This window comes from Salvelinus fontinalis, chromosome 6 (genome assembly GCF_029448725.1).
Source record: "Salvelinus fontinalis isolate EN_2023a chromosome 6, ASM2944872v1, whole genome shotgun sequence".
Classification (NCBI taxonomy): domain Eukaryota; kingdom Metazoa; phylum Chordata; class Actinopteri; order Salmoniformes; family Salmonidae; genus Salvelinus; species Salvelinus fontinalis.
The window spans coordinates 34,979,121-34,989,268 of NC_074670.1; the positions used below are offsets into that span (position 1 = coordinate 34,979,121).

Genomic DNA, 10,148 nt, shown 5'->3' on the forward strand with positions numbered 1-10,148 from the left:
GGTTTCTACTGACAATTGAGATGTATCTATGGCATAAGGGGACGACGAGTGGATAAGAGGCGATCCGTAATTTAGATGAAGACATTAATGAGCGAGCTAGGACTGACACAGTCAATGTAACTATTTGTTCAGCACTTTTGAAATATACAGCGACAGAATTCAGAACATGAGCCATTCTTACAGTATTCTCCCTGTACACCAAGTCAGAACCGTAGGATAAATAAAGGGGGCATATAAACAGACAATGAAAGCTCTTACAATATTCAATGATGACATTTCTCTAAAACAGGCTATAGGCTATACATGTGCACCACCAAGTCAGAACAGTATGCCAAATTATGAGGGGAAAAGGGACCAAATTATTACGGTGAGGCACATGGGCTACTAACAGCTTACTACACAACATACACTTAGTATTACTCTCTTAGCTACAGTATATCTCCCTGGCATATTGCATCATTTATGCAGCAGCATACAAGACAATTTTGGACTCTCCTTGTTGTGCTGTGCTCACTTGAACAGGAAGGTGGCGCGGCGGTCCTAAATGGGCAAATTTTGTCATCAAACTTTTTCATCAAAGTCTGGCATTCTCTGGATTTATGGTGCTTCCAAGACAACTGGGAACTCTGAAAAAAACAAAGTTGCATCATGATGTTAGTGATCTTCAGGTCGGAGCTCTAGAAAGAGGCCTGAGTTCCCGACATGGAATTATGAGTTGAATGACCGTTCAAAATGTATTTTCTCAATCGGATATCGCTTTTTTCCAAATTCCCAGTTCTCTTGAACTTCCAAACCACTCATTGTTGAATTTGCGATTTACAACTTGTGTAATGTCTATGTTCAATGGCCAATGAGCACCGATACGTTTTCTTTATCATTTCTCTTCATATGAAAAGGATTTGCCATTAGATAGTTGACTTGAATCATGATAACTGCTAGCTTGCTAGCAAACATTTTGAAAGTATGATGTTGACATGATCAGTCCAATCAAAGCTACTGTACATATGTGATTTGACGCCATTTTATCTATGGCCAATGACTTTCTAATGTAACTCTATGGCAGCACCCAAGGGGCTTGAATTTTTTTGCTCTAGCGTAGATTTTGCAGTGACGTAGTGTCCCCATGAGTGACAGAACACTGAGCCAATTACGGTGCAACTAGAGAACATTACCAACTCCTACATTCCGTATTTTCCGCTGGCTGCTCCACCACCACAGAAAGCTCTGCTCCTCATCATTGTTTCCTCACTGGACAGATGTGCTGCTCAGACGGAATTAATAAAATGTGAGTTTTGTATGTGTTGTTATAATACCATACTATTTTATAAAAAAATATTTTTTTAGATGATGCAGAGATGCTTTTTTTATGGTTTGGTTTTGGATTTTGATTTCCCCCTGTGTGTGCATGCTGTTTTAAACTTCCGTTCAAAAAAATATTTCTATAATTTGGACCAATCCTTGTCCAAATTCTGTTTCACTTCTCTTTTTTCAAGTAATCTTAACTAGAGCTGCAACCACAGCAGCCACACTAAGTATAATTCCACCCTCACCCTGCAGCAACTAAGTCGTTGGTCATGCTTTGCCTACACCTCACATGTTATGCCCAATCAACTTTCAATCGTCTCAGCAAAATGGTCCTTTTACCATAGCTATCAATAGCTACATTAGTTGGCGAGTTTCCAATAACACGCATGCATATAGCGGTGGCAATCATTCATTATTATATATTTTTTATGTGTAACAATGCGAGGCACTCATCAGGCAGGCATTGAGGCAGATACGTGTCCCTATCACTTCGTATTACCGCATGCATGGCTGGGTTCAACGCAAAGCAAACGTTTCATTTTATCATACAAATTGCATTACAGCATGCGTCAATCCAGGCGCTGCATGGGAAATCCAATGTCTATATTGGTCGTGCAACATTTACGGTTAATACAGCCTCTGCAGAAGGACATTCATACTTCTGGCGCTTCATGGAGCAGCGCAGAACTGTTGAGTAAATCTGTTGTGAAGGAAGTGAGTTTGTGTTTATACAGGACCTCCTGCCCCCACCTACCGTCAACCAATCATGTCAATGCGGAGCCCTCTACATTGTTACAAAATTTGGGAGGCACACGCGATGTGGTGTGGAGCTCCACAATTTTGCCCCTGCATGCAAGGGAAAGCATGCGTTTGACATTTTGAAACATCTCCACTTTCGAAAAATGCTGCAGAAGAGAAATAATCAATTTTGTTTGAGGAAATTGGTGATTGGGCATTGCCTAGTGGACATGATATGTATTGCACCATTATCTACAAGAACGCTCAGAAATTTGGCATAACATTACCAAAGTACCACCACCAGATACTGTAGTCTGACTGGCTTTACACAGAGGTAGGAATGCAGCCTGCTAGTATTCAAGATCATGCTGTGAAAGATTGTGCTGTGTGTCAACAATACAATAAAAACAGGACACAACTAGTCTCTAAACCTTTTATTACAACAACAGTCAGCCCCCCCCCAACAAAACATGATGGACATGTAATGGACGCCTCCCTCTTGACCGAGTAGCCAATGAGAGAGCGGCTCATGTGTTCTACGGGAAGGGATAAGACACAAAACATAATTACACAAAGAGTCAGCTATAGTACAAAGACAAGTGAATCTGATTGCTAGTTTTGACACTGTATACATAAAAGTTTGTAAACTTTCAAGTAAAGGCATGAGTTGTTGTTCCATCCAGGATGGTGTTGTCAAGCGCTGTCCCTTTAAAAAACAGTAATGGAGGCCAGTACAAAAAAACACTATCTCAGTGGAACTAACACCTTTCACTGCTGTATAGTATGCGTGTCAAACTGTCCCTTTTCTTTGAAACATTAAACCCCCAAAAAGAAAGAGGTAAAGACATCACACAAATACATTGAATTTTAAAAAAGGGTAAGGGAAGGGGGTTCTAAGTGCCGAGTTTTGAGGATAATGGTTCAGGTTCCGTCTGAATGGAGTTGGCCTCAAATATGGACATGGTCTGACCACTTCAGGGTTTTTATTGCTTGGCGTTGATGATGTCAACGAACTCTGGCTTGAGTGCAGCGCCGCCAACCAGGAAACCGTCCACATCCTTCATGCCTCCCAGCTCCTTGCAGGTGCCACCAGTCACGGAACCTGAGGAGAGAACAGACAGATATGAGTGAGGAATGGAGTGATGAGGGACAGAGTGGGGGGGGGGGGGGGGGACCACTGCATGCCCCTGACTTGAGTTAGATTAGCTATGCAATGACAAAACCTATTCATCCCCACTTGTGGTTGTGGCGTTAACAGCTTAAGTGTGTTTAAACGTGAAGCATAGGAGTTTGGTCTCACCTCCATAGATTATTCTGACAGAGTTGGCTACTGCCTCAGACACATTGGCCTTTACCCACTGCCTCAGTTTGTCATGAACGTCCTGGGCCTGAGAGAGGAAGATGAGAAAAGAGAAGAAAGAAAAAGGAGATTCAAATAACACCATGAATATGGGTTCCAAAATCCAGTAAGTTCTGACTTTAGCCTTCAATTTAGTGATGAATCTCAAATGGACAACACATTCTGCTCTAGTCTAGACTGAATATATACAGTATACAGAGATTCAGGCTTTTAGTCACATGTTCCCATCTGTCCTAGGTTCTTTCCATTGAGGTCATACAATAGTAATGGATGACACTAGAAGAAACACTTACCTGGGCGGGGGATGCGGTCTTTCCGGTGCCGATGGCCCACACGGGCTCATAGGCCAGAACAACCTTGGACCAGTCCTTAATGTTGTCTGCAAACAGAATTGACATAATGAATACAGTACTGCATTCACATTAATCAAATGGAGAACTCAAAATGGACACAGTGCCATCATGGACACACTGGATATAACCAAGTTGTTAACGAAAAGGAAAACGTTTTAATTACACTGAAAGTCCCAGTCACGTCTGTGGCGGGCACACTATCCCTTTGCTAATAGGATGTATTCACGCAGCAGTAGTATTACTACATTCAACAATGTTAGAATCGCTACAAAGTAATACAAGGTACATACAGTAATTGGAATGTATTGCTTACTTTCCAGATACAAAGAGGCCTTTGCAGTTTATACGATGGTTATATATAATTGGCATGGCTCTTGACATGTTTAACTCTTCTCTGTGCATTGTAAAGTTCAGGGCTCATTTTCAAATATATAAAATGCAAAACTGATGCTAGATCAGCACTCTGATACACTGATTACAGGCTCTGATAATATATGTGTACGCCTGAGCAGAATCTGTGGTTTTGTGTAACACACTCATTATGAATCAGTGATTTCAGTGACAATACCTGCGAAGTGCTTCGTCTGTGCGTTGATGACCTTCTCCGTGATGCCAGCCTCCCTCTCGTCCAGCTTCTCACCGATGCAGGCAATGACACCCAGGCCATTCTCCAGGGCGTGGGCGCACTTCTGACCAATAAGCTGTCAGGACACACAAACAATTATCCAATCAGACAGGTTGTTCATTTATTGTCATATTTTTCACATTTCCTCTACTTGAGGAACACCTGGAGTGTAAAATGGAGATTAAAATGATGATCCATAGATTTGTCACTGCGCCTCAAATCCTGTCATGTTCAAGGGCAATTCACTGTTGAAAGAGACATAATCCAATTCTGTGTCACGGCCCTGTTCTTGTGATAGTCTGCTGCCACCTCCAGAGACTCCTCCCGAGACTACACATTCATGAACACCAGCCCTCGACCTAATAAGCCATGTACCTCATCAGTCTCTCCAAAGACCCAGCGCCTCTCAGAGTGGCCCAGGATCACCCAGTGCACGCCAACGTCCTTGATCATCGCAGGGCTGAGAAGGAGAGAAAGAGAGGGGACGGAAAAAGAAAGAGTGTGTGAGAAAGAAGAGAAGAGAGATTAGCACCCAAAGTACAGTCAGCCTACAGTGTTGGTTCAGTAAAGCACTAGAGTCCTGAAGACACTAGCATCCGCAGTTAGAGAGCATGTCCATTACCTGATCTCCCCGGTGAAGGCGCCCCCCTTGACCTTGTAGCAGTTCTGTGCGGCCACTCCGATCTTTGGGTCCAGCTTGGCCCTGGCGAACTCAAGGTAGATTGACGGGGCACCACAGACCACCTCTGCAAGTAGAGAGAGAGAACCAACACGGTCATGCACTGACCACTATTCTCAGAGTTGGAATAACAGACTGACCAGTTAATATTCTTAAGAGGTGAATCCTAAATTCCACTTCAGTTTCATTTTTCACTTAGTCATGCTCTGATGTCAATGTGTGAGACTAAGTGAAAATTCTAAGTGGAAGTTAAGATTTGCCCCTTGATGTTTACATGGACGCCAACGTTACAGTAATATTTTCTGAAACTGAAATAGGAAGTGTACACAGTAATTGTTGGTGACATCTAGTATCAGTGGAAAAGGCTTTCCTTTGAGAGTGGTGACAACTCCATGTAGTGGCTCACTCTACTATTCACTTAAGTGTACAAAACAAGGTCTATCTATCAAAATGATTAGGCCTATTTGGGCCAGTGTTGGTTATACAGTCCAATACCAGAGTCTGCCGCATTAGTACACACTGTACAAGTGGGATATCCCCAGTGTTGTGGGGTACAGTAGGCCAGACACTGACATTAGCAATGTAACTGTATCTTGGGGTTAAGTGTGTCTATATTAAACCTCTACAGTCACTAATCCCTCCGCAAATGTCATTTATCCCTGCCAAGAGTCAGTCCCCCGCTGCAAAAAGGTCCTAGTTCAACCTCCAAAAGGTCACTAGAACTCAGCTCACAAAAGTCGCTCACATGGTCACATTCTGCTGGGGTCGAACAGGACCTTAAATTCAAAGGTCAACCACAGGATTAAAAAAAATCGTGAAATACTCTGCAGGTTCATAAAACGGCCTAGGGAAGAAGTGACTTACCATTGACTTTACATTTCTAGAAAGAGACATGGGAAAAGCCTACGCGAGCTTGTCATCTGCTGGCCCTTGCAGCGTCCTGTTTCACGCGTCAATAAATTTGTACTGTGTAGATTAGTTAAGAGTTGTGAGTGGTGGCTCTTTCTGTGGGGTAAAGTCCGAGGCTGTAGACAGGTGTAGGTTACTACACGGACATAACGTGTCCTTTGGCGCACTCCGTGGAGCAGCAGATAACGCCCATGTATCCTACAAAAACGACACAAAACCTGACTAAGTACGTGTAGCCTGTTGTTGAAATTGTGTGTTCAAAATGCAAACATGCGATCAGGGCAGACTGCATATACGCCTCTGTGGCAGTTTGGAAATGCACGATAGAGAATGGCGGACACCCCGACATCTCCATGGCGGAATGGGGAACTCTATCTTATTGGTTAACAAAATGAGTATGTTGTGCATAAATTAGTTTGGGTCTAACGGTAGAATATGTATTTCTAAATTAAAGTATTGTGATGGTGCAATGATATCCGACATTTGGTCCTCCTGGTAGTTATATGAAACAGGGCTCGCGATCGGATGGATCATTATAATGCATCAAAGAACAAAACAGACATTCCGCCCCTCGCTTGCGCCAGACAGACTGTTGTGGCTACGTGCTGTTCGGAACGTACGCCCACTGTCATAGACAATCCATTTAGCAAGTCATGTTCTTCTATCCTAGTTCAGTTTAGGAATCGTGTTTAAAAATCCCCTGACACAATGGATTTCTCCGGTTACAAAGGATTATAGGGCGCTTCAGTACCAAAATAGGCATATGCCTATGTGTTCTGCATTGTATTCTGTATTCTCCACAAATTGTCACCATCGCACAGATCGCATCGTAATTACGTAAAAATTAGTGTCAGGGTATCCTATAATTCAAAACCATTGTGAAAATGGCAATGAAAAGGGACCTTCCGGAGTATAGCTTGGTTTGCCACCCATTGATTCGTGCACTGATACCAATAAATGACCTTCCCTAACCTTTGTTTCACGCTTTTTCCTTCTCTTGGTGGAGAGCTGAAACAATTTACCTTACAAAAGTCTAATTTCACAATGAAAGTGTGCCGTGCGACCGTCATTTCAACTGGATAGGCTACACCAGGAACCCAATGCGACAAGTTACACAATTTCAAAGATCAACTCTAAGACTACTACTACGAGTCAGACATTAAAGCACAGAAGCCACACAGAACCACGCACCGGTGTTGGGGTCGAGCTTGGCAGAGTTCAGGGTTTTGATGAGTTCGCCAAGACTTGCCTTGTCTCCATTCATCTTCCAGTTACCACCAACGAAGAATTTTCTGGACATATTTGCAGTTTAAGGTTGTTTCTCGGCCTTCGAACTGAGCTGGATTCTTATAAGGCGGATCTACTTCGGGGAGAAGAGCAACGACCCCGGCGCAAATCACTGTATTTATCATCATGGGCCACGTAACCCAACCTCTCAGTTTGTTCTATTGGTTTACAGAGACACGCCCAGAATAGCGTTTCCTTATGTACAATGGTAGCCTTTTATTTCAGTAGAATAAAAAGTACAGGCTACATTTTCACAAAAAGGGATGTTCTTCAAATTAGGCTATCTTTGTTTTAAGCGTGAAAATAATATTTATGTTTCAGTATATGGGGATGAAATACATTAAAAACATGTCGAACATTTCTACAGAGCAACCACTGAAAATGTTCGGTTATATCAAATAAAATGGCTATTCCGATCGGACGGCGAGCGGGGCCTGCTAAATCGAACAACCCATTCTCACTCAAGAAAGCTGAGAGAATTCAGCGCATTGATTGGCTAGCATTCGATCTTATAATTTGTATACCCAGCATGCACTTCGCGTTATATTTACCGCAATTTGTCTTAAAATAACTTTGTTTAGACAACAAAACAAGCCATCTTGTGTAACATTACAACATGTTTGCCACATTATATTTGATTCATTCTGAAACATATTGTTTGTACGCCTGATAGGAGCAAACTCTGACCTAAACACTAACTGAAAAACGCACAAGAAGGCTTGTGACCTTCAAATTACTATGGAAAACTTGCTCTTTTAGCATTTGTCAAGTAGGCATCTTCAATTGAAGAAGTCCCAGAACTCTGTAGAAAAGAATTATACAGTTGTCCATCCTGTTACAGATTGAGGCAGAGTGTAGATTTACGCAATAAGGCCCGAGGGGTTGTGGGAAAGTGGTATTATACAACAAACCTGAGGTGCCTTATTGCTATTGGAATCTGGTTACTAACGTTATTAGAGTAGTACAACTAAATGTTTTGTCATACGCCTGGTATACGTGCCAAGGCTGTCAGCCAATCAGCATTCAGGGCTCGAACCACCAGGTTTATACTTTGGAATCACTCACTGTATGTTATGAAGTCCTGAGTGGTGCAGCGGTCTAAGGCACTGCATCGCCGTGCTAGAGACGTCACTTACAGACCCGGTTTCGATCCAGGGCTGTATCACATCCGGCCGTGATCAGGAGTCCGATAGGGCGGCGCACAATTGCCCCAGCGTCGTTAGGGGAGGGTTTGGACGGTTAGGCCATTGTAAATAATACATTGTTCTTAACTGACTTTCCTAGTTAAATAAAGGTTAAATACAATTTAAAAAATCATAGGGTAGTAATCCTGATGTAGGTTTGAACACTCAGTGATGTCAACCCAATACTTTAGCTATTAGTTACGCCAGGGTAATTAGAACCCATTGACGAGGTTGCTATTATTGGGTTAAGTTCGCCCCCTTTCTTCGGAGTGCGCGTCCTTGCGCTTTCCTCCCGTAAATTCCTCACACCGGCACCCTTGGGATGTGCTCTCGATGGCCACAACTGGGGGGCATCCCACTTCTGACACCAGTGTAGCGAAGTAAGATTGTAATCCAGACCCGGGGCTTAAACCAACTGTCAACATAACACCTGCCCTCTTGAGGAAGTGGCTAGGTATTGGGTTAAGGTCATCACTGTATGATAGATAAAACAATACAGTAGGCCTACTTTCATTTTGTAAATTGACTGATGCTGAACGATTCGGTTTCGGTACAATAATAGTCTGAATTGTACAAAAAAAAAAAGTACAAAAAAGTATGAATGTATGTACTTGTAAGTCGCTCTGGATAAGAGCGTCTGCTAAATGACTTAAATGTAAATGTAAATGTAATTGGCTTCTCTACCGGTCCTCCCCGCTCATCTTCTGCACTGATAATCTGAAATGACAGGACAGGTGAAAGCAACATGGTGGGTGCATATTGTCTACAGTGGGATTTATTCACATGCACAAAAAATGAAAGGGAGGATAAAGATGATCTACTTATTTAGTCAGCAGCAGTTTTCAGTTTTCCATGTCAATGTTTATTTAACTGCGTCACTCTTTACATAACCGATCTTGATCAGTTTACCTTCCCCAAATTCTAGGCCCATTTTGTGATATTTATAGCCATTTCTGATCATTAAATGAATAATATTGTAGTGTTTCTGGGGGCAGAGCGAGGTTCCGTGTCGAGGCACGAACAGGCTTCCAAAGGTTACGGTTTGGGGAGCGTTAATCGGTTTTTAGAAAGGTCAAGTTTGTTACCTACCTCAACTGAATGGGAAGCAAGTCCTTGTGCTTTGCCATCTTTCAGGGCCCAAGCACGCCCGTCCGTGCTTTCGGCCGTCATCCCTATCCTACTTCTGACACAGCTGTGGTGTTAATCTATAATTATAATGGCCACTAATTCTTGAAGAATAGCACTTATAAATGCCTCAAAGTAAATCTTCAAATGCAAGTTAAAACTGTCATGTTGTTGACCTCATGTCATGGACTGACATGTACCATACATTGCTCAATCTATGAATTTAAGTGTCCAGCCCTATCCCTCAGTTTAGGCCTATACAGAAAACCAAGTGGCGGGATAACGTTTTGTTGTTTTTCAAATTAAAGAGTGGGCCTTTAACCATTGGGGAAAAAGAAATTGGTGGTGCATGCACTTGCCTCGGCAAACACGTAATTCCCAACTAATGCCACACGGGGGGGATTTTACACCACTGTTGAGCAGCACTGACAACAGAATGTTATATGATATTAGGTAGTGGATGGAGGAAAAGCTTGATATTGATGGAGGTGTGTAGATACAACCTAATGTATTTTTGCCCACAAAAAAAGTTTGATGATTTTCGTAACAATTTAAGATCAACATGCTCTATATTACAACACCA

The 10,148-nt window shown here is 42.5% G+C and overlaps 1 protein-coding gene and 1 non-coding gene across 2 annotated transcripts; one reads left to right on the forward strand and one right to left on the reverse strand.

Annotated features, from left to right (window-relative positions):
* Positions 1-2,462: 2,462 nt before the first annotated feature.
* Positions 2,463-7,370, reverse strand: LOC129857747 (triosephosphate isomerase B-like). Its single transcript, XM_055926270.1, has 7 exons — positions 7,161-7,370; positions 5,004-5,127; positions 4,757-4,841; positions 4,325-4,457; positions 3,697-3,782; positions 3,344-3,431; positions 2,463-3,145 (listed from the first exon to the last, which is right to left on the reverse strand). Exons 1-7 carry the CDS (start codon positions 7,267-7,269, stop codon positions 3,027-3,029), a joined length of 744 nt encoding a protein of 247 aa, XP_055782245.1. The 5' UTR covers positions 7,270-7,370; the 3' UTR covers positions 2,463-3,026.
* A 627-nt stretch (positions 7,371-7,997) lies between these two features.
* LOC129858720 (U7 small nuclear RNA) lies at positions 7,998-8,053 on the forward strand. Its single transcript, XR_008760074.1, has one exon. It is a non-coding gene; the product is annotated as a U7 small nuclear RNA (small nuclear RNA).
* Positions 8,054-10,148: the final 2,095 nt, after the last annotated feature.

What these genes read in the sequence shown, in the direction of transcription:
- LOC129857747 (XM_055926270.1), bottom strand. Translation starts at nt 7,269, where the DNA reads ATGTCCAGAAAATTCTTCGTTGGTGGTAACTGGAAGATGAATGGAGAC. An exon ending in CAAGCTCGACCCCAACACCG is followed by an intron (nt 5,128 to 7,160) that starts GTGCGTGGTTCT and finishes CTCTACTTGCAG; the next exon opens with AGGTGGTCTGTGGTGCCCCG. An exon ending in AGACCGCATCCCCCGCCCAG is followed by an intron (nt 3,432 to 3,696) that starts GTAAGTGTTTCT and finishes TTCCTCTCTCAG; the next exon opens with GCCCAGGACGTTCATGACAA.